Here is a 24,257-nt window from a genome sequence, read left to right on the forward strand (position 1 = left end):
TGATCCAAAAACACCCTTCTCAACTAGATTAACTACTGAATTATTCTCAACTCTCACTGCTTCTCTGCCCAGACCTCTCACCATCTTTGTTGCCCTGCTCTGGACCTGATCCAGCTTGTCTATATCCTTCTTAAAATATGGTGCCCCAAACTGAACACAATATTCCAGGTGAGGCCATACCAGAGCAGAGTAAAGCGATACCATCACATCACGTGATCTGGACACTATACTTCTGTTGATACAACCCAAAATTGCATTTGCCTTTTTATGATAAGTTTGTGCATTGAAAGGAAGCTCAATAATAGTGTTCCAATAATAGTATTTTGGAAACTAGTTTGAAACTAGTTGGACTTCTAGATTCCTAGTTGTCTAGAGATGTGTTTATGCTGTTGGGACACACTGTATTACCAAACTTATGCCAAAGTGATATTTCCAGGATTAAGTATTGCTTTTCCACAGAGAGTCAGGCACACCGATATCAAGATTAAAAATTAGAATTTTATAATTATAAAACATAACTTACGTGTGTATTAAAAGGGATACACAAAAGTTCTCTTACGAATTTTCCACAAATTAAATGTTAACTTGTTCTTTCATTTTTTTGGGTGGAATAATTACTAGTCCAAATCTACAGACACAGGTGACACAATATCGTCTCCTCCACCTTCAAAAAGGAAGGAAAAGCATAGACAGAATCAAGAGCCTAAAAATCCTGCAAAATCAAAAGAAAATGTACAAGTAGTGACAAAAACTTATATTCTCCCAGATAATGGTAAGTACCTTAAGTCCATACATACTTAGGTCCACAGGTATACAATGATGGTATTTGGGAATATGACAAAGCACTAATGTTGCTGTCACATGTTTTGCCAATTTTTACACAAATTAATTATACAGATATAATGCCTAGGATTTGGCATCATGCTATCATTGTGCCAATACACAAGAAAGGAGACCCATTGGACCCCTGTAATTACTGTCCTATCAGCCTGTTGTCAGTTGTAGGAAAATTATATGTAATCCTGCTTTATGGCAAGTTGATAAATTGGTTAGAAAACTAGACAGTCTGGGGAAAAACAACCTGGCTTCTGAAGAGGAACGAGTGCAGTCAATCACTACCACATTCTATAGTTTATTATTGATAAATAAACTGGTAATAGGAAGGGATCATTATGTGCAGACTTCATGGATCTTAGAAACGCTTTTGATACCTAGAGATAAACTATGGGCAAAATTGGGGAAACTATGAATGAACATCTTTTCTTACTTGTCAGCTTTATGTTCACCTAACAGCCCAAGTTAGTTGTGGCCCTTTTAGAAGTACTGACAGATTCTGTTTCACTAGAGAAAGGTGTTAAGCAAGAATGCATTTTGGCTCCTCTGTTATTTAATTTATATATTAATGATCTTAATTCTTTTTTGTTACAAGAGGATCACCCCACACCTTATTTCACATCAGTGAAATTGCCAGTTCTCCTGTATTTGGATGACACTGTCTTGCTGTCTTGATCCATAGTGGGTCTGTGTAAATTTATCTGTCTAAATACCGCTATAAGGAAGATTTGGTAATCATTGTATAAAGTTTAAGGTTGTTATTTTTAGTAGAAAACAGAAAGTAAATGGACCATGGCTGGTCTGCCTATGCAATAGGTCACTCAGTTTAAATTCTTGGGGGTATTATTCAGTGCTGAACTTTCATGGAGAACTCATGTGCCATGGATAATAAGAGCTGCAAACAATATTGGGGGAACACAATCAGTAGGTCTTTTATACTTCATAAGAACAATATTTACCTTCAGCGTTTAGAGTATTTAACTCTAAGGTAGCTAGCCATTTGTTACGTGTGGCTGGTATATAGATAGAGGCTGTTACTGAAGATATCGATCAACCACTGATTAACATTCTTTGTGGTATATTGGGGCCCCCAAATGTATGGCTAGCATTGTTCTAGGAGCTGAAGTGGGTGAACTTTCTTATAAAGTTAGCGCATGGAGGAGGGCATCTGAACTGGTTGGCCATTGTATGAGACAGGATACTGGACTAGATGGACCACTAGTCTGATCCAGCAGGACTCTTCTTATGCTCTTTTTTTAACGTTTCATTTGGTATTCCCTCAGTGATCAGTCCTCCTGCCCAATATTTTAATTGTTGTTTTGTATATGTTTTAGCTCTGGTTTGAAGTTTTTAATGATTTTTGTTAGCCGCCTTGGTGGCCCTTTTGAAAGCAGGAAGGCAGGTTATAAGTTTTGTAAAATAAAAATAATTTGGCCCATATGTGACATTTTCTGCTAACCTCCTAACCGCTGTCTGTACTGAAGCTCTTTGTTAGTGAAGCAGTTGCTAAAATGGTCTTTTGTGCTCTTCCATAGAACAAAATCAATTGTGGCTATTGTACACAATAGTCTTCCCTCTTAAGTCTTCCCTTTTATTTCAGAAAGAACCATGGTCTTAGCCAGAGTAGGTTAATGCCCGAAGCCAGTTTTCAGATGTGTTTTAGCCTTTAAAAATATGGCAAAAGAGTTATTTGGAATAGATTTAATTGGAGATTTTAAGCAGCAGGCGATGAAACATTCATTTTATTTTTCTCAGAAAAAATGTATAACAGTTTGTAACTAGCTTGGGGAAAACTGAATTATGTATTTTTTTATTTTTCACGAGTTCTCTGAAATGAAGGTTTTACTACCTGCAGGGTAATGGCTTTCTTTTGTGATGTAAATGTAGTATCAGTCTGGTCTGTGATAGAAATTGTGGTTTTAATGTCTTTTTATGCTCTTCACATTGTGAAGCAGTTGATAGGTGTTATTCTGAAAGGTGAATTGGAAGACATTTGTATTTAGAGGGATTTTTGCAGTAATTTTCAAGCTGACATTTATTGAGAACATGCATTTATTAATGGAAAATGCTGGTAAATGGCTAGTCTCATTAGGTGTAATAGGGAAGAGTAAAAAAATTTCTACTCTTTTGGTCTTGACTTTCCTCAAATAAACTATTGCATTTCTGTCAAGTCTTGGAGGTCTATTTCCTATGTTGAAGTTTGAGAATAACTTCAATTTCCACAGAACAATCTGATTTTAATAGAGGCAGACCCATTCCGGCTTTTGACTCTAGTTGCACCTTGGTTGCCAGGCCACAATGACACATTAATGTTCCTTCCATCTGGATGGGATCCCCTATATCCTCTCATTATTGCTGTGTTTGCAATGTGGAGCTAGTTTTTTAAAGACAAAAAGCCAATTGGTAGGGAAATGGCAGGTGGGAGGGAAAATAGCTCTGGATGTATAGCCACCTTCAAGCATAGCCACCTTCAAGAAGGGGTTAGATAAAAATATGGAGCAGAGGTCCATCAGTGGCTATTAGCCACAGTGTGTGTGTGTGTATATATATATATATATATATATATATTTGGCCGCTGTGTGACACAGAATGTTGGACTGGATGGGCCATTGGCCTGATCTAACATGGCTTCTCTTATGTTCTTATGTTCTTATGTAGTGCCAGATGTCAGCAGGAATCTGCACCTTCCCACCCATGCTTTCTCACTTTTTTTCTTTTAGTGTGATGTTTAGGAAAGGTCATGCCAAAACAGGTTTCAGGAAACCTGAGGAGGAGCCAGAGAAAGCCTGAAGGTTTGGTGGAAGCAAGACAATCTTGTGTGGAAGCCACACTAAAAATGCTATGGTGTTGTAGCAGAGTGGGGAATAAAACAAGAGCCCTATAGGGAAGCAACCTGTCACAAATGGCAGATTTCCTCTGTTGGTTCCTACAGTTGAGACCTATAAGATTAATCAGAAATATGCCTACTTCCCTTCTACCAGTAATGCATAGTTTAATGTGCTGGATCTGACATAAAAGAGACCTGGTTGGGCCGAGCCATGTCTGGTTGGGCTGAGCCATGTTGGGCCGGGCCATGTGTGTACCTGTTTAAGATTAGGTAGGAAAAGGAAAGGTCCCCTGTGCAGGCATCAGTCGTTTCCGACTCTGGGGTGACGTTGCTTTCACAACGTAAGATTAGGCAGCAGAGATATAAATTTTATAAAGAACACAAACACAAATTTATTTTTTTTAAAAAAAACCTTAAAACATGCTTAAAATGCTAGCTCTCATTGCTCTTAAAGGTGCTTTCTTTGTATTTCTCCCATGGGATCCAGGGAATGGGGCAAAGAAGAAGAAGATATTGGATTTATACCCCACCTTCCACTCTGAATCTCAGAGTCTCAGAGCGGCTCACAATCTCCTTTATCTTCCTCCCCCACAACAGACACCCTGTGAAGTGGATGGTGCTGAGAGGACTCTCCCAGCAACTGCCCTTTCAAGGACAACCTCTGTCAGAGCTATGGCTGACCCAAAGCCATTCCAGCAGGTGCAAGTGGAGGAGTGGGGAATCAAACCCGGTTCTCCCAGATAAGCGTCCACACACTTAACCACTACACCAAACTGGCTAAAGGAAGCTCTGGCTTTTTCCTTCCTTCCCCAGGGGATTGTGGGGGGGGGGGGGGGGGGCGGGGAGGAATCTCAGACAGAAAGGAAGAGATGCTTGGCTCAGTAGCTCTGCTGTGCAATGAAGAAAGCCAGGAAAAACAAGCTCTGCCTTTCCCCCTTCCTCCCCAATGGAGGAGCCTCAGCCAATGGAGAAAATAGAGGTTTTGCTCTGTAGCTCCTGTGCGATTGATCAAGCCTTGCAAAGCAAGCTGTGATGCAGAAGGAACCAAGAGAGAAGAATAAAGCAGTTGACAGCCAGTTGCTCAGGGGCTTGGTAGGAGCCCTCCAGGGGCCTGATTCAGTCCCCAAACTGCACGTTTGACACCCCTGGCATAGATCTAGCAATATGCGAGCTGAAACATAAATGGATTTAATGCAGTTCTGTTTGTACAATATCTTGTGCAGCGCTCTCTATATTATAGTGGTCAGAATGTTGTGCAAGTGGCAAGGTATCCCCAGGGGTTGTTTTGTAGAAAAATAGGTGGTGGAACTCATCCAGGGATTGTTATACAGCTGCACATACTATTCAATGGACAAGGAGGTGAAACTCTCAGGAGGAGGAGGTGGAGCTCTCAGAAAGTTTCAGGAGCTGTGCTCCTGTGAGCTCCCACTGAATCTGAGGCCTGGGTATTCCTGTGTTCACACCAGGGACACGCTGCCATTTTAAACTTCGCGGGGGGCCCTGATTTTGGTTGGGACCACTGCTATGTTGGGAGAGGAGGGGATCCTGCTTCCCCCTTGCTGTTTTTCCTCCCCAAAATAGTATCTGAGAGCATACGGACAAATAATGTCCCCCAGCTCCATTTCAGGGAGTCAAAAACATGTGGGGTGGTAAAGATATTGCATTGCAGTGGCCCCAACTAGAATTGGGCATCCAAAGCAAAGTTTAAAGGAGTTTCAGATTGGAACTCACTTTTTAGAATTGTGGTGCATCCCAGGACAATCCTGGGATGTCCATCATATCTAGCTGGGTCCTCAGTCATGGGATGGGCTCTTTGGAGTGACCTAATGGAGGAGGTTTGGAAGACACTCCCTATAATTAGGAACGCATACCAGTCCTTTCACTTTCAGAGTTCTTTTTACTATAGCTATTCTATATGTGTAGAACAATCTTAAACTTGTAAATGAATGTATTATTGTTTGGCTTGTGTTTGTATTGATGCTGCTGGTCTGCATTATGGTTTTGTTTTTTATTTTTTCACGTTGCCTTTCTTTGCAGTTTAAGGCAGACAATTTTACAACTGTACACAATGCAATAAAACCCTATTAACTCATGTCCCGAAGAAAATGACTGCAGCATTAAAAAACCCAACAAATAAGACTACCTTACAGTGCCTTCTGTCTCCTCTAGGGTTGGGCATGAACCACATGATGAGCCAAAATTCATACCAGATTCTGGCTGGATCAGGGCTCATGAGGCAGCCTTCAGCTTGCATGCATGTGGTCTCTTAAGAAATCTCTGAGCTTTTGGGTATGGCTCAGGGCTGTTTGAAAAATGAAACCTACCCAGAAATTCTGGCACAAAAAGGCTAGACAGTGGGGGTGATGTTTTCCAGCCATGGAAACACAAATAGGGACCCTCCAAAACTTGACAGGCACTGCTGACTGCCAATAACAGTGTTCTCATTCATCTCAATGGGACTAATATAAGTTTAGGACGAGCATACATTCCCTTTGTTGGCAATGTGGTTTTGGACAGAGAGGGTGTACTCATGAAAGAGCTTTGCTGCCAGGCATGGGGGGATTGCTTAGCTAGTGAGCAACAGGCAGGTCAGGTGATGGCTCAAGGCTTAGTGCCCATCCAGTAAAACAATTAAGATGAATCCAAGTAGTCGACACTCTATTCTAGGCTGATCTGAAATTGACCAGACAGCAGTTGCAGTTGGGAAAAAGTGACTTTGTTCTGCCAGGCTGAATGGCTTAAGGATTTGGTTCCATTGTTGAATTATGTGGTCCTGAGGAAGACTGAAGGAAACTCTACCACTTCAGAACAGGGTGTCAACTACTTGGATTAATTCTGAATTTACAAGGAACTTTTGAGAATTTGCTGTATCTATTACATAGGACTTTTGAGAATTTGCTGTACTCATTTCAAATTGTGTTAGGATTTTGTTGTATCTTGTGGAAAGAACTCTATGTATATTGTGATAATATCTATTGCTTGTTGCAGTGAGTTGTCCATATAGATTTTTGTGTGTTAAATTTAAAACTTATTCATTACATTACATTACATTGAATTAAATTTATCTTCATTGGGTTACAACACGGTGTTTCTTCTGTGGTTCACCGTGGTCCTTTAGATTTACTTTACCTAATTACCTGTTACTGTTCAACAGCAAGCACCCCACAAAAGCCAGTGAAGTGTAGAAGAAAGTTTCAGATTGGGATCTGGTGGATGTCTACCTTTAAATGACCATTGTTTCATAGCTGGGCCACTCTGGAACAACAAGGCACAAGAGTTGATCATTCTGTGGTCTGTGTAAGAAACACCTTTCATCCAATGTTGGAAAGTTTGCCTAACATGCTACAGCAGTAATAGTGTCGTCAACTCTGGGTCTGAAAATTTCTGGTGATTTGGAAGTGATGAGTGGGCAGGGCAGAGGAGGGTATTCAATGGACGCCACAGAATTCACTCTTGGAGCTTTCACTTCCTCCAGCAGAACAGATCTCTGTAGCCAGAGAGCTCCAGACCCCACCTTGAGATAGGCAGCCCTGTGGAACAGTGCTGTGTTGAAACTGAGAAAGACTGAACATTACCGTAGCAGCTGTAATAGGCATTATTATAACCACTGGAGACCAGCCACCATGCCAGGGCAGTCAGAAAGTTGTTTGCTGGGTAAGAACTCCACATTCATGGAGTCATCATCAGTCCTTATCACACTTCTGTAAATATAGAAAACTGTGGTGTTGCTTTGCTATCTTTCCCTTTGTGCCAGAACCTCTGGAAGGCCATCTGCCTGTGTAAGAGTTGCCAGATGGGGCATTTCTTAGCAACTACAAGGTCAGTTTTTGTCTGTCTGTCAAAGTCATGTACTCTTGTGTACACAGGCTGTGGGGGTGAGAAGAGATTTCTGTTATAATGCAGAGGAATCCTCATAAGCCATAACTTTTGTTCCTGTGGTGGACTGAGTCAACTCCACTGTTAACAGAATTTTTTAAAGTGTTTAAAAGAGTTCTGGTTACTTGAATTTCCTTTTATATATAGACCTCATACAGCAATGCCATAGTTTAGGGGTTTTTTCTAAATGAAAACAGGCCATCCTTTTTGTGTATCAGTTGGTTTTAATGAACAATTTGTTTGAAGCTTTTTGGGGTACTTTGTGAAACAACATCTGTCAAATAACAGTGAATATTTTTGTAGTTACGTGAACTTCATGCTTATATACTGAGCTGCAGCTCCATAAATGATCCTCATTTCCATAAAATATTCAGGGCAGGCCATTATTATCATGATTATTTTCTCCTTAATGCTGAACTTCAATCAGCTTCAAATCTGAAATGCATTAGTATTGGCCATGCATAATATTATCATTTGGGTGACAATAATTTTTTTATTGTTAGTGCTCACTAGGAAAGGTGCTTAAGCAAGAAACATTAATTTTCTGTGCTTAATTATTTAAATTAGTAGTTATTTGAACATATTACTTATTTACTAGTGAGTATAGTCATGTAACTTTCTTATGGTGCAGAGTAGTAAGCAGCAGTGCTGCAGTCCAAGCTCATGACCTGAGTTTGATCCCGGTGGAAGCTGGGTTCTGGTAGCCGGCTGAGGATTGACTCAGCCTTCCATCCTTCCAAGGTCGGTAAAATGAGTACCCAGCTTGCTGGGGGTAAAGCGTAGATGACTGGGGAAGCCAATGGCAAACCACCCCATAACAAAAAAGTCTGCCAAGAAAAGTTGTGACATCACCCCATGGGTTGGTAACAATTCAGTGCTTGCGCAGGGGACTACCTTTACCAAAGAGTTAATGTCAAGTAAAGAGAAACACAGTTAGATGAAGCAGGATATAATAATTCCACCAAGAGTTAGCAGAGTACTGTGCTCCATATTCCACATACTTGTCATGTACCTAATGCTTTCTAACCTTCCAGGGTTCCCTGTGCTTCCTCTTGCTATGATGCTTCTCCTTGTGTTATGATCTCCTATTGTCTTAGAGACTGTCATGTCCTTGAAGATTTCATTTGTCACTGAGAACATCTCCATATCTGAACTTCAAGGCGCTAGTCCTTATTACCACTGTACTTTCCCACTGTGTCTGTTTACTGACTTTTTCACTCTGCAGGAGCTCCTCTGTTATTTGCCTCCTTCTTTCATTCCATTCCTCAGGACTTGTGTAGCATAGTCGCAAATGGTCAGAGCTATGAAACATAAAGTCCCTGCATCCGGTCTCTTCTCTGCCATGAACCCAATTAATGGCCTTAGGCAAAATTCCTTCCCCCCCTCCCCAGCCTTAAATTCCCATTTGCACTGTGGATGTAATATTAAGCTACCTTGCAGGCTTTGTTGAAAGGGTTACTGAGACTATGTAGGTAAAGCCCTTGAAGAGCTATATAAATGATGATGATTAGAAACGTGCCTGGTGTTACGACAGCTGCAGTATAAAGAGGTTAGTGGTGGAGGAGGTGGGGGCAGCATGCATGAAGGATATGATTGGCAACCATTACAGCTGCGATCCCATGTTCAGAATTTCAGTTTTTCTAGTGTTAGGTATGAACAACCACCATTCACTGATACAAGAGAAAAGAGAGGGGTACACTCAAGAGTATCACTGGGCTGGGGTAAGCGCTAAATTTGCTCCCTAATTCTGTTTTTTGTTGTTGGTTCTTTTGTATTTATATGTGCATGTGTGAGTTTGTGTGTGTGTGCACCTGAAAGTTATGGTAACCTATTGGGAGCCTGGACGATATTCAGGGAGGTGGCAGAATAAAGCCTGCCCCCGCCTCCCAATTCCTGGTATTCCAAGGAAGTCTCCTATCCAAGTACTGGCCAGGGTCGCCCCTGCTTAGCTACTGAGATCTGATGAGATCAGGCTTGCCTGGACTATACAGGTCAGGGTGCTCCCTAACACTGTTGATCTCAGTAACTGAGATTCTATTCTGTTCTTATCTGCATAGTTATCTCCTTCATCTGGCTCCTCCTATCTTGGGTTCTCTTTCAGAGGTCTGATGTAAAAGTGATGTGTTGTTTTGCGGTCAACAGTGATTTAGCTTTATTATATTTGACTTGTTTTACTGTTGTTTTTACTCTTTCTTTTAGTTCTTCCTTTAAGTGCAACTTTGAAGAAATGCTTGATGTTTACTGTTTATCTTCTCTTGATGCTGTCGATAGTCACTATGTGAACTGGGTTTTAAATTTATATTTTGTATTTATTTTGTTGTAAGCATTTGGGATGAGGGATGGAATGCACAAATTAAATAAAGCTCAAATGTAAGCAAGAGCAACACTGTGACCTTTCATAACAGCTGTAATTAGTGATAAAGTATATGGACTTTTCTTGATAGCTCAAGAACTGTCCGGGTCTATGTTACAATAACTCCAGCATTAAAAGTTTTTTGGGGTGTGTGTGTGTACAGTGTGGCCTTAATGAACATGGCAGCTTTAAACTGACTGATCATTGTGTGGGAAGATGTGAACAGCCTTTGCTTTTATAGGTGGTGATAAATGTAGCCTTCTCAGGTGGGTCCCAGAGAAACTCTTGTGCTGAGTCACATTGTGTCAGTAGCTCAGTATGTAACATGTTCAGTTGGTTATGTCCTTTCTATGCATATACAAAACCTAGCATCCAAGCATCTCTGATTCAAAAGTCAGGCGTGTGTGATGTACAGTTCTGAAACAATAGGTAAAAGTATTGCAAAAAAGATGCATGAATTGCCAGCAAACAGCATATATCTTGAATTAGTTTGAAAAGCAAGAGGGACATAAGAGGCACATTTGGACTATGCCCTATTTTCTCTAATTAAAAATTATTTTGTAAAATTTATGCCCTACCTTTCTTCTCTCTTGAGGGCCACCAATGTGTCTTAGCAAACTGAAAACATGAATAATATAATCACTTCTTTAAAAACAACAAAAATATCATTTAAACCAGATGTAAAGTACAACCATTAAAACGCTGGGCAAGAAGGAGAGATCATTGAGGGATTGCTAAATGGAACAAAATAGTCTTCACCTGCTGGTGGGAAAATGGCAAAGGGAGGGGGCAGACAAGTTTCCCTGGGGAGAGTGTTCCAGAGTTTTGGTGCCATGACCAAGAAAGCCCTCTCCTGGGTTTCTACCCATCTAAGCTCAAAAGATGGGGGCACCTGAAGGAGGGCTTCTGAGGATGACCATAGCTGCCAGGTTCATAGGGCAGTAAGCAGGCCTTCAGTTATGTTGATCCCAAACTATATAGGCAGAGTTGCTAATCTCCAGGAGGTGGCTGGAAATCTCCTGGGATTACAGCTGATCTCCAGGCAACAGAGATCAGTTGTCCTGATAGCTGGCATCTTCCAGGCAGGCACACAGATGCAGTTTCTAGGTATCAGAGCAATTCCAGGGTCAGGTGTCAAAATATAGTTCCAAGGTTCAGGCATGAGGTAAACGACAAACAGCTACAAATCAGAAGGGCAATCTGAGAATAAGAACATGAAGATACAGGCCAGGGTCAGAGTTGAAGAGGACAATCTGGAGCAGAGGCAACAAGGTCAGTAGCTGCCTCAGTCCTGCTCCTGCAAGCACTCATCCTCACTATTTCTGCTGGGCCATGGCTGTGCCATCAGATGGTCTCGCCTCATCTTCCTCTTATGGTGTTCCTGAGACTCTGGTGATGGCATATGTGTGAACTGACTGGCAACTGGCTCTCTGTTGCCTGGGATTGGGGAGGGACGATGGCTCTGCTTGGTAAGCAGAAGGTCAAAGGTTCAGTCCCTGGCAACTAAAAAGGGTCCAGACAAGTAGGCATAGAAAAACCTCAGCTTGAGACCCTGGAGAGCTGCTGCCAGTCTGAGTAGGCAATACTGACTTTGATGGACTGAGGGTCTGATTCAGTATAAGGCAGCTTCATATCTTCATATGTCAAAGTGCTGGTTCCTGGCTGAGGATCTATGTCTGGCCCCTAGGAAACTGCCTCCTCCTGCAATGCCTCTGCTGCTGGCTGTGGGTTGGGGTCGGGTCCGCTGGCTGCCTCTTCCTCAGAGAGTCTTCAGCATCCCTTTGCTCTGCTGGGCTTGGCTGATCCACGACATCCTTGGGCTCCTTCCCCCAAATCTTCAGGTGTTTCCTAACCTGGAGTTGGCAACCTTAGGGCTTTAAAGATCATCATCATTATCATCTTGAATTGTACACAAAAACAGACTGGAAGTCAGCGTTGATGGGCCAAGATTGAAATGATATGGTCATTCCATATCAGCCACACAGCCCGCTCTGGTCAACATCCTGACTGTAGCATTCTGCACCAATTGAGATTTCTGAACCTTTTTCAAGGGCAGTCCTACATAGAGCATCTTGCAGCAGTCTAATTTAGATGTAACCAAGGCATGCCCCAAAAGACTGCAGTGGGCAAAAGGAGCACCTGGTGAAAGGCACATCCGAAGCTGGTGAAAGGCACACCTTGCCACCACCACTACTTGTTTACTGCTGTCCAACAAATTAAAAACAGGTTGCTAGATATTGAGCGCCAAGACCTATACAGCCTGGCTAAGAAAACTTGTTCCCCACTGAGTTTTGAGTACTGGGAGAATGATTTCATATCTATCCGTCTTGCAGGTGCCACAGCAGCATAGAGCTTTTTCCCTTGCCAGATGCAATCCCATGCCCTCTGCCATTCTTTATGGCAGATTTAACAAGACAGCCTACTCAGTCAGATACTGTCTCTGTAAGCAAAAATGTGTGGAGTCCATTTGTATACAGATCTTCGTCACAAGTATTTACATCCTCTTTTAGTTAGCATGGTGAATTGTTCTGATGCACTTAAGGTCTATAGACTTTTGAAAGATAGTTCATCTAGTGTCACTAAGTTTCTTTATTCTGTTTTAAAGGCACGTCAGAGGATCTCTTAGAAACAGTTTATGTTTATGCTTTTCCTGATTTATACATAAGCAATCGTTCAATTTTATCTTTTTTAAACCAATTTGCTCTGATATATATATATCTATATATTTTATGCCAATAAAGGCTAACTTGACTTGAACTTGACTACTTGCTTATCCAGCAGAAGATCTAGGTCTAACATCACCCCCAGACTATGGACCTGATTCTTCAAGAGGAGTGACACCTTTAATAGGTGACACCTTTAAATCCCAAGTCAGGCCTTCTACTCACCAGTCACACTGTGGGTCAGTTAAACAGATTCATTAATTTTGTCTTCACCTTCTCTGCCCTAATGCATACTTTTAGTATTTGCTTCCCTAGATCTCATACTTTCAGTAGATATGTTGCAGACACTATTCTTTGGTAGGGAAATGCTTCAAAATGATGAAAATGACTGTAACTTTGTGGCAAGTTTTAATGCAAGAATAACTGACTTGTTCCTGAGTCACAGCCCCTGCCCCAAAGGCATAAAGAACATGGATTTTTATTTATAAATATCTGTGCCTGGATTGTATGCTTTAAAGTATAGAACTCAACTACTGCAGATTTGAAGAGTAGTTTTCATTCTCTTCCCATGTAAAAGTGTTCATGTACTGGTAAAGCAAATGAAAAACCAGTTAACAAAAGCTATAATAAATCCGTAAGATAATGGATCAGGAACGAGATGTGGAAAACAATTTTCATAACTGTTCTAGGATGCAGTACACACATTTAACCACACAGTGTCACAATTGGATCCTGCGTTTTTCTGTTTTCAGACGAGGGTGTTTACAAGGCTGGGAAAAAACCATCTGAAATACGGGGGGCTGTGGAAGTCCAAGAAGATGAAGACACTCAGATTGAGGTCCCAGTTGATCAGGTAATGTTCAGTCTCTTAAGAAAGGTCTAATGTTGAAAATAAATCTCGTCCTGACCTTCACTTCCTTCAATGGACACTTTGGAGATCTACACATTTGAAGCATGGAGACTGCAGAAGCCCAGGAAAATGAATGCACTCCAACAGAAATCCCCTTGATTTACTGTACCCATTTGTTTGTTACACACATCATGGGTGGAAAGAGAGAAATGGTATTTGATAACTACAGCCCAGGGGAATGGTTTCTTGATGTTGACATTACAGAAGGACATCATCTTTTGTATTGTCTTGCTGATTTATTTCTTAAAGAGCCTGTCCTGACTTCATCTGTGCAATCATCAACTGATGAGTTTTCTTATACTTGTAAGATATCTCAAGCCTTCTGGTGGATGTCTTTCTGGCAGCTTTAAAATAGGTGACTGGAAGTGCTGTGTAAGATTAGTGGGTTGTTGTTTTTTTTGCAATGAGCATATTAAATATGAAAGGTGACAAACAAACAGCTCTAGGGGCTGATAAGAGGTAGCAGCAGAGCATCACAACTATTTGCATGAAAACTTGAGTTCTGCCAGTGTAGCACAACTCAGACTGGAAAAGTTTTCATCAGACTTAATGAAAGACACATCATTTTCTAACCCCCTGTTCAGGTGAGAGGAAATCAGTCTCCATAGAGAATGCCAGGAATGTTGATTGGCAGTCTAACTATATCAAACCATTGCTATCTATTCAGGGAGGCCAGTTATCAGACAGAGACAGCAACTACTACTGGCTGGAGATATTACCTTTGTTAATAAACACAGTTGGTGCACTAGAGACTTTTCTGTGTAATACTTTAGCTAGCTAGCTAGGAAAAAAAACCCCTCTTGTTCAAAAGCTCCAGGTTTTTTTGTATCACAGAGTCTTTTCTTATGGTACAGGAACCAGCAAATCCTTAACCTGGTAGGAGTAGAGAATTTACCGTTCGGAGGGCTGGTTAACACTTCTGTGAAAATATATGATACCACCTTAGTATAGTGAATCAGAACCCTGATCCATTTCACTTGGTATTGTTGTCTGAGTTGCTGTGACTCACCAGCATCTCTGACACACACTTAGCCTGCTTCCTCACTAGCAGTTGCTCCGCCCCTAGACTTCTGCTTTCCCTGGCGCAAGCAATCAATTCCCCACCAGTTGCTGTGCAGGTGCATTTTGAACCATGGTTCCCTCCGATTTCCCTTGTGGCTTCTTGCTCTTGTTTTTTGGAGATCCAGAATGCAAGGAAAACCAGAGGGAGCCATGGACCAAAATGCGCCTGTGATCTCTTGAGCTGGGGAAACCAGAAGACTGGGGGTGGAACAACTGCTAGTGAGGAATCAGTCTTAGTTTATAAGTTAAGTATGTAAAAATTTACACACCCATCTCCAATTTTGACATATTTATTTCCTTCACTATGTTTCCCTCAGAATTAGACCCAAACAAATGGTTATTCCTGTTTCATCCTTGAATCTGTTAAACATCTTCATTTTGCTAATTGACCCTCTACTTTTATGTATGGACTAATAATTTCCATTTCATTATATCTGAAGAACTGTACATGCATATAAGATCTTATACCTTGAATAAAATGTTGTTGGTCTTAAACATGCTACTGGGCTCAAACTTTATCTGTGCTTAGAAAGATTTGTAGTGTAAGAGGACTGGTGAAAGTGTTTCAGCCAACTACTCTTCAAAATATCCTAGTTTGTCATTAAAGAATTTACCTTTTGTAGCAATCGGATCTGAAGTGAAATAAAGTGTTTCTTGCATGTGTAGCTTCCTGTGATGGTAATGCATCATAATAGAATAACCAGACTATTAATTCACTTCCTGGTATATGCATATGCTTAGCAGTTGCCAGTATACTCCCAACTGGAGATGGCAGCTGTGCATACATGGGGAGGGGGATGGCTTCTTTTAGCAAAGTTACTTATACTTGCATGAATTCTGGTTTGGATCAGAGTACCAGTTCTAAGAAATACCTCTTAGTTCATTTTAGGTGAGTGATTCCTATCTCTGGATCCTTGTGCAAATAGAGAGAATTCATAATGCCTGTTAATGGCTTTTCTATCAGCCTGTGTTTAGCAGCATTCAAGCCTCCTAATTGAATTTGGCAATTAGATGAGAATATTAATTCTCAAGAGGCTCTTCTTAGAAAGGGGACCAAGCATATAAAGTTCTTTCCAAAGAATTGCTTGAGGTCTTCCATAGTAACTCATTGATAGAGAATGAACTAATCAATGGACTTGTATTCTAGCCATTTTACAACACTATCAAGATCGGGGTGGCCAAACTTGTTTAATTTAAAGGCCACATAGAATAAACGTCAGATGTCTGAGACCCGCAAAACCTGAACATCAGATGTTTGGAGGGAGGGAGGAAGGAACTTTAACTTCAGATGCATTTTCCAAGCTGTTGACTGGTTTGGCTTGGAGAAGTAATTTAAAGAGACAAATGCCTTCTCTAAGCCGGCAGATGGGATGATGGGAGCTTTGAGAGCCATGCGAAAGAGCTATATGTGGCTCTGAGCTGCAGTTTGGCTACCCCTAATCTAGATAAAAAGAAAGGAGAATGCTGCAGAGGGATCAGTGGACTTGTCTTGACTGCCCAGATGCAGAGTGAAACCAGTTCCTGCCTCTCCACTTCAGAAGAAGTACAGAACTGCAGAACAGAAAGTTGATGGTGGATTAGGGTTCCCACTCTTCTTCTGGAAATACAACTATCTCCGCACTACAGAGATCAATTCCCCTAGAGAAAATTGCTACATTGGAGGGTGGACTCTATAGCATCATACCCTACCAAGGGTCCTCACATCCACAAATCCTGCCCTCCCCAGCTCCACTGACAAATCTTCAAGAATTTCATGGCCCAGATTTGGCAGCTTTATGGCCAGTGGTTCCACATAGTGCTCTGAAATGCTGCCTAGTCCCCCTAGCTCTAGATTCCTTTCTTAGGCTGCTAACATAAAATAGCTCCAATAAACCACATCAATATCAACTGTGATCACTCAAATGCTATGTAAATCTAATTTATTTATTATTTGGTGCTCTGTCATTACAGTTTATGAAAATAAAATATCCTGCAATCAAAATAATAAGTATACAATAAGCAAAGGGACAGCACTAAAATGTACAGTGTTGCAGTTATCTGTATAAACATCTTTAAAAACAATAATGCTTTTATGTGAAAAGAATTCAGCACAGAGTTAGTCATCTCTTCCCTTTTAAGTGCTTGAGTTTCATAAACAATATGGTAGGAAGGTGGCCCATTGTCACTTAGCAACCTGAAATGGCTTTGAGAACAAAATGTTTTTTGAGAACATAATGTTTCCTTTTTTGTTTTGGAATGCAGTCAGGATGTATGAAGCATTATTTACTGGGAAATCGTGGTTGTATTTGAGAGCTTCTCATTTCTTCAGACCTAAGTGGTCTGAAGTTGTTGTTTGTGCCTATTGAGATTTTGTTTGTCTTCCTTCTTTTGCTTGTTACAAGCAATTATAGTGTTCTCAGGAAATGGCTCCTACTCCTAGCAGAAAGGGATAACATTGTAGTTGTCTTCAAGTGGTGGCTGGAGATCTCCTGGAATTATAACTGAGCTTCTAGATCAGTTCCGCAGGAGAAAATGGCAGCCATATTCTCTGTGGCGTTATACCCTCCCCTCCCCTTTTTCAGTGCCCTCCCTAGGCTTTACCCACAAAATCTCCAGGGATTTATTTCCCAACCCAGAGCTGGTAACCCTAAGCTGACAATAATAATTACTTGGGTAAACAGATACCTTAAAGTGCATTTTATGAAACAAAATACTTGGGATGCACAACAATATTGGTAAATTGAAACAAGAATACCCTTTCCAGATAAGGACTGAGCATGTTCATTCATCCACAAAATAACTGAGATACTGTTAAGTAGAGATAGGTTGAGAAACAGGGAGACAGGGAAAATGATATCCTCAAGTCTCTGACAGTTGATAGTATTCTGGTTGATGAAACTTGATTTGGAAGAGAAGAATTGCCTCATGATTTATTCTCCTCCTTGTTAGTCTTCACAGGGTTCCAACTTCTTTAATTAAAAGCACCTATCATAGTAGGCATGCACTTTTAATTTAGCTGATCAAAACAACTACAACCCAACCTAGAATATTTTAATCAAAACAGCTGAGCATGGTGTAAAGTTATGTTTGCCTTTTTCCACCCAGCGGCCAGCGGAAACAGTGGATGAGGAAGAAAATGTAGCTCGGTACAACGGCGAATATTCAGCAATGAATGGGGAGGCTGATCCAGGTGAAGAAACTGGTGAGACTGTCAATGAAATGGAAAACAACAAAGAGAAAATGGATGACCATTCCGACAATGAACAGCCAGAGATTGATGAAGCAGGGGAGGGTGAGACTAGTCATGCACATGGTGGAACAAATGAAGAAAATGGTGAGGAAATGGATCATAATGGCCATGAAGAAGAAACAAAAGAAAGTGTGGATGATCCAACCCAGGTAATATGCTTTCTTATCCTAATTATTCCATTTGTCTATCTGTCTTCTGTTCTTTCCTAATCTTGGAATCGAGGAGGAGGAGGAGGAGGAAGAAGAAGAAATTGTATTTATATTCTGCCCTTCACTCTGATTCCCCACTAGCCTAACCCCACTTTCACTCTCCTCTTCTCCATGGAGTTTCTGTTGGATTTCACACAAGCTGTCCCGAGGCTGCAACTCAATCCGCCTCTTTCGCACAGCAAACAAGATCCTCTAAAAACCGGTTTCTGTTTGCCACATGAAAGAAGCAAAACAAGTTGCAGCCTTGGGGCAGCTTGTGCGAAATCCGACAGAAGCCCCGCAGAGAAGAGGAGAGTGAGAGCAGGGTAAGGCTAGTGGGAAATTGGTCTCTATCTCAGAGTGGCTCACAATCTCCTTTACCTTCCTTCTCCACAACAGACACCCTGTGAGGCAGGTGAGGCTGAGAGAGCTCTCCCAGAAACTACCCTTTCAAGGGCAATTCAGCGAGAGCTATGGCTGACCCAAGGCCATTCCAGCAGCTGCAAGTGGAGGAGTGGGGAATCATATTTAGTTCTCTCAGATGGGAGTCAGCACACTAAACCACTACAACAAACTGGCTCCAGCTGACGTGTCCTACTTCAAGGGGTGGGTGGGTGGGTTTACAGAGGAACAAGCCCCTCTCCTCCGGAATCAAGTTTTTGGCCAGCCCTGTCCTCAGAGAGGAGGAACTGTAATCTCAGGATTATGGACCGTCCCACTCGCATATCACCAAGAAGGAAGTTTCACAGTATGTGTATACGCATCTTCCTTACTAGCAGTAGGTCTGTCTGTAGCCAGTGTACTCCACCCATGGGATTTCAACTTCAGAACAAGTCTGCTTCTGTTGAACGTGCAGTTGTGCATTCCCTTTGTTCTGTCTCAGTTTCTGTTTCTAAGTCCCAACCCGGGCCAAACAGCAGTGTCCTTATTACACTTCCTGTAATCTAATTTGTTTGGGGGCAAGATCTATTTCATTCTCTTGGATGACGCCAGGGATGATGCTCTCACATGCAGCATTGACTGCTGGGTGAGAATGTTAAAGCAATTTGGTGTGCTATTTGATAACCTTGCAAAACCTCATTTCCAGAGAGTAATCAGTTCAAGTCTCCTGCCAAGCTATCACCCTGGTTGTTTGAAGAAAACAAATTATGCATTGGTTAAGCTCTCCTTTTTTCTGCACGCTGGCTCGAGATGCTGATTTGTTAATTCTGATCTGTTTCTTTATTAAAGACTGCATGTTTGTTTTTCACATGTGCAAGGAAAAATTGATTACCCTTCATATAATGGGATAGTTGTTTTATCACACTTTTTTATCTGCCACTCTCTACACACACCACCCACCATGAACAATGAGGCCCCAAAGTATATGAGACACAGGAGATCTAGTTATCAAACATTTTTAGTTTCTATATTTTTTTCTTTAAAACTGATGCTGGATGTTCAATGGTGCTGGGCATGTATATTAATGCTTTCTTCTATGCTTATGAATTATTACTTTCTCAGTCTGCATCGCCGTGCCCAAGTTGCTATTAGCCTTATAAACATTTTTTCTTCTGCAGGACTAATAGTGAATTTGCAAGATATTTAGATTGGGAGGGAAATTGGCAGACAGACAGGAGAGACAACTTGGACAATCCAATCATGGCAGTCTCATGCTGCTTAGCTTACTCAGCACAGTCAACTACAATGGACCACCTGAGACCCCTCCCATCAAGGCTTTGAATCCTAACCAGGATGGGATTAGAAACAGAAATTGGGGCAAAAACAAGGGAACACACAACTGCACATTCAGCAAAGGCAGTCCTGTCACCTCAATAGCTCACTGGGGAAAGGGATCGATGTGACAAATTGGAGGCATGGGTTTGACTCTCAGTAATGGGGATGCTGGCTGGAAGGCATAGGTCATTTTTTGCCCAACAACAGGCCAAGCAGCAGCAAAACAGGAGGCAGAGGCCAGACCAAGAACTCCTGCCTCCCACACTCAGAAGTAAACACAGGAATGCCACTCCGCATCTCCTAGCAGCCCTGCTGTCATTATCAATGATGTGCAGCCGGGCTTAGTTAAAATGGTTAAAACATATTACACCATGGCCCTTGGTTTGTGTGGGATGAGTTGCTCATGCTTAATGGTGTCCCACATGCTATTTATTTTGGCTGGGGAGCCCACATGTGAAATCCCCTGCCTACATTTGGGGGGCTCGTAACTACTGTCTACTTCCATTCACGTGAGTGATCTTTGTCCCTCTCCCCCACCCATGTAAGCTGAGTGGCTTGTCAGATTCCAGCAGGATACCCCTGCAAATGTATGGCTGTACTCCCATTGTAATCTGCCCAAGTCAATTCCCAGTGAAAACTTCTCACCAAGGACAACTTAGTGCCACACTAAATATGTAATGTTTGCCATCCTGACTCAACTAATAGACAGAAGTTACCTTGGGAAACTGAAATTCCCAAGTGCTCTGAGCTACACCAGGGTTTTGGGTGGCATAGCATCATTCCAGCATTGGGGGCATATCTTGGACTGATGGGGGCATAGGAAGCTAACAAAGTCCCCCTCTGCTCATGCCATGCATAGTGCAGCACTGGCAGGACACCAGCAGGGCTTCCCTCCAACATATCTCTGGATATACCATTGTATCTTCTGATACCCCACTGTATCTCAGAGATATGCTTAGTCTCTGTCTTTGAATCCAGGGCCTAGGATGGAGCTTGAAACCATTTAATTTTGCCTGTCTAGGACTGTAAAAGGGTTGTGTAATATCTTACACGACTGGTAGATTGCAGTGATGTTCCACAAGTTGTTCAGGCAGGGCCAGCCAATCCACTAGGTGCACCTAAGCAATCACCTAGGGTGTCAAAAGTGGAGGGCGCCAACCATCGCTATCACTGCTCTGCCCACGTGCAGTGTTAGGGTTTGCCGAGGAGGGCAGCCTGCAGGAAGACTGCTCCATCCCTCCCTCTGTTGGGGGTTGGAGATGGGCCCTCGTCCTCTTTCCCTCCACTGCAGCTTGGGGGAAGGAGGAGCAGCAGTGGTTTTCTGACTTGCCATGGTGTGGAGGGTGGCTTTCTGCCTCATAACAGTGTGTGTGTCGGTTGGGAAAGCAGGAGGGTAAGCACTGAGCATGTCTTCCCCACAGTCCACAGGAGACAACAATCATATACTGCCTAGCATGCCAAAAATCCGTGGGCTAGCCCCTGTGTTCAGAACTGATTTATCATAAAAGAAAAAATAATCTTTCCCATGTAACAATAAAATATGTTTGCTTTTTCTTTAGGGTGATGCTCAGAAAGCTTCAGCTCCAAGAGTAACCATCACCAGTCCTCAGGAAAGTGAAAAAAATGAACAAAGTAATGACTATGCAGCAGTAGCATAGATATATTTCAAAGGACATAGAGGAGTAGATAATGAAGGATTTGGAATGCAAAGCATCTTTTTCTGTATTCAGTTAATTTATAATGTGACAATATGATGGAGCTTTACCCGTTAAACCCTGAAGTGATAATGTGGTATCCAGTACTTAGATAAATAAATGAAGAGGAAGATTAGGAGGAAGATCAAATTATAGTTCCAAAATTTGGTTTCTTTCCCATCTGAATTTTAAGACAAATTATAGTTTAAAAAAATAAATTGAAGAGTGTTGAACTAGCCCACATTTATACTGATAACAGATACGGTTAAGATGAAAGCAATTTGTTTAGAAAAGTATAAAAAATGTTTTTGTGATTTTAAATGGAAAACCTGTAATTTTTTTATAGCTGAATAAACATAAACAGTAGGATTTAATTTAATGTTGAAAGCTGTATTTTCACTTTCTGGCATGGAGGCTGGTATAAAAAATTCTTAGCATTCCAGAAATATCCATTGATCCAGAACCTTGAATGACTTCAGGGGCTCTTGCATGCATGTGCGGTCCTGCTTGTTGAAAAGACTACATACAGATATGCACCCTCTGCTTAAATGAATGGCAAAGTCATTATATATGTCTGAGAAACATGTGATAATTAGAGCTCCCATGTTGAAGAAAATGACTGGATTGGGAGGATAGGATGTGGCCACAAAACGAAGTACTTCTGCTTTACAAATAGGCATGCAGCACTTGGTGCACATTAATCCCTCCATACTAGGATTGCCAGGCCCTAGCTGGCCATCAGCAGGGGGTGGCAGGTAGAGTTGCCAGATCCAGGTTGGAAAACTCCTGGAGATTTGGGGGTGGAGCCTGGGGAGGACAGGGACCTCAGTGGGGTACAATGCCATAGAGTGAATCCATTTTCTTGAAGGGAACTGATCTCTGTGGTCTGGAAATGAGCAGTAATTCCAGGGAATCTCCAGGTCCCACCTGGAAGCTGGTAACCATCCCATATTTTGCTATATGGAAATAATCCACTGAATTCAGTGGATCTATTGTCCAACTAAAATGTATTTAAGGCTATATACCTAATGTGTTTAGGATAGTTCACAATTTGTTCTGTGCCGGCCAGACCCACTAATGTTAAATGAACCTCTTGGCAAGAGGCCACAAGGAACAAAACTGAATAATCAGCTGCCTTTGAGGCCAAGGGTTTGACTTTTTAAATATAAGATACCTATCCAGCCTGTCACAGTGTTGTGGTGTAAAAATACTGACACTGACTTCAGCATGCAAATGTGTTCTCATCGGCCTAACCTTTAGCTCATGAGGAACAAGAATATTACATACTGAGTCAGCTATACCTGATGTAAATGGACATAGCTTCATGGCTGACTCTTGAAAAAGATGGCTTGTGGTTGTCAGAAAAACATTCATAGAGTGTTTATGCGAAGTGTACTGTTCTTGCAATTTTCCTTTTATTTTTGCTAGTTTTTTTTTAAATAAGCTAATTTCTTATTTTTCTGGTTTGTAGTTTCTGATAAATAGTTCAGTCCTCTTTACTATAGTTCAGCTTGGCAACATTCATTTCATCATTCTGATATATTTTATCTTGAATAACATTTATTTTAGGCTTTGCATGATTAAAACCAGCAAACTGTTATTTAAAACTATTAGTTTCACAGAAGGCAGTGTCTAGAACCCATCTGTGCTACAGTTTTCAAGAAACTGATAGGAAAGTGATAAACAAGGAAATGTTTTGTATGGTATTGGCAGGATCAATGTCTTGCTAGGACCTGATGCATCTCTTGATCAATTATAAAATAATCCTGTTCACAAGAAGTCAATGGACTCTCATACAGCAAATACCAAATCTGAATGCTTTAGAAATATATCACAGTGTTTAAATATTGTCTTATGGCCTTTGGGTAAGGCTTGCCAGACCCCCAGGGCAGGAGATCCCCTGGTCTAGGTAGGGGATCCTCTGGTTTTTAGGATTGTATACAGTGAATATTCACATGAAAGGGAACAGAGAACTAGTACAACGTGCAAAGATTTAGGCTAGAACTTTTCTCTGATCTGTTAGTTTTTTAAAAAAAATGTGTAGGAGAGCATTAAACATATGACTCACCCTGCCTGCAGGCTGAAGTGATGTAGTCCATTCTACCACCTCAGTAGTCTACTATGTTATTCTTTTCATGTATAAACCAGGCCTTAGTCTTCAGGAGGTAGCCTCCCATTTTTAATTTCTATGACCATCAATTGTAAATGAGAGCTTTTAGTACTTTTTAAGTGACAGGGGTAAGGATGATTTTATACAACTGTTATGGTTAAAGAGCCATCTGAGTAATTGGTCATCAGCATAGTTTGACAGGCCTCCTCCTTCACCCTCTGTAATAGGCTTGCCAGCCCCCAGGTCCTGGTAGGGGATCCCCCAGTTTTGCAGGCTCCATCCTGCCTCCAGGCAGCTGGTCAGTGGGGAAAGCCCTGTCCCAACAGTCACAAAGTGCCTTTAAACCTTGGCAGGGTTAAAAGAACCTTGCAAACTGCTTGTGTTTTGGACTCTGTGTGTGCCTTTAAATCTCAGCTGGAGGAAGCTGCATGGACAGGGCGAGCAAGCAGAGCCACATTTCCCGTTGAGTGTCTGAAGCATGTGAGAAAGGAAGAGAAGGCAGTACAGTCATTCTGTTTTGCATTGGTTTCAGAAGTTGTGTGTATAGTAAAATGTAGTTAACTAGAACCTGATTATGAAATGGAGGAAACCTCCACCCCCTAGGCGGCTCTCCTTTCATTTGCCTGTTAGTCTGAATAAGTTGGTTGAAATACAGCAGATGGTTACATTCAGCAACTCCCATGAGTAAATTGCCCCAGTGGAGATCACAAACTCACTATTTATTTTGGCTGCTCTGTGTGTGCGCGCACACACACACTTTTCATTTAGTGGAAATGCAGCTCCTGGGGAACAAGG

At 41.6% G+C, this 24,257-nt stretch overlaps 1 protein-coding gene across 1 annotated transcript in view; it reads left to right on the forward strand.

The window, feature by feature from the left end:
* The window catches only part of DCDC2 (doublecortin domain containing 2), a 69,604-nt gene extending 47,878 nt beyond the window's left edge, over positions 1–21,726 (forward strand). The window contains exons 8-11 of the mRNA XM_060244142.1: positions 622–772; positions 13,306–13,406; positions 17,610–17,903; positions 21,218–21,726. Coding sequence (XP_060100125.1) covers positions 622–772; positions 13,306–13,406; positions 17,610–17,903; positions 21,218–21,316 — 645 coding nt within the window. The 3' untranslated portion in view covers positions 21,317–21,726. The remainder of the gene's footprint in view (positions 1–621; positions 773–13,305; positions 13,407–17,609; positions 17,904–21,217) is intronic.
* Positions 21,727–24,257: the final 2,531 nt, after the last annotated feature.

Source organism: Heteronotia binoei, chromosome 7 (assembly GCF_032191835.1).
Source record: "Heteronotia binoei isolate CCM8104 ecotype False Entrance Well chromosome 7, APGP_CSIRO_Hbin_v1, whole genome shotgun sequence".
In the NCBI taxonomy this organism is placed as follows: Eukaryota; Metazoa; Chordata; class Lepidosauria; order Squamata; family Gekkonidae; genus Heteronotia; species Heteronotia binoei.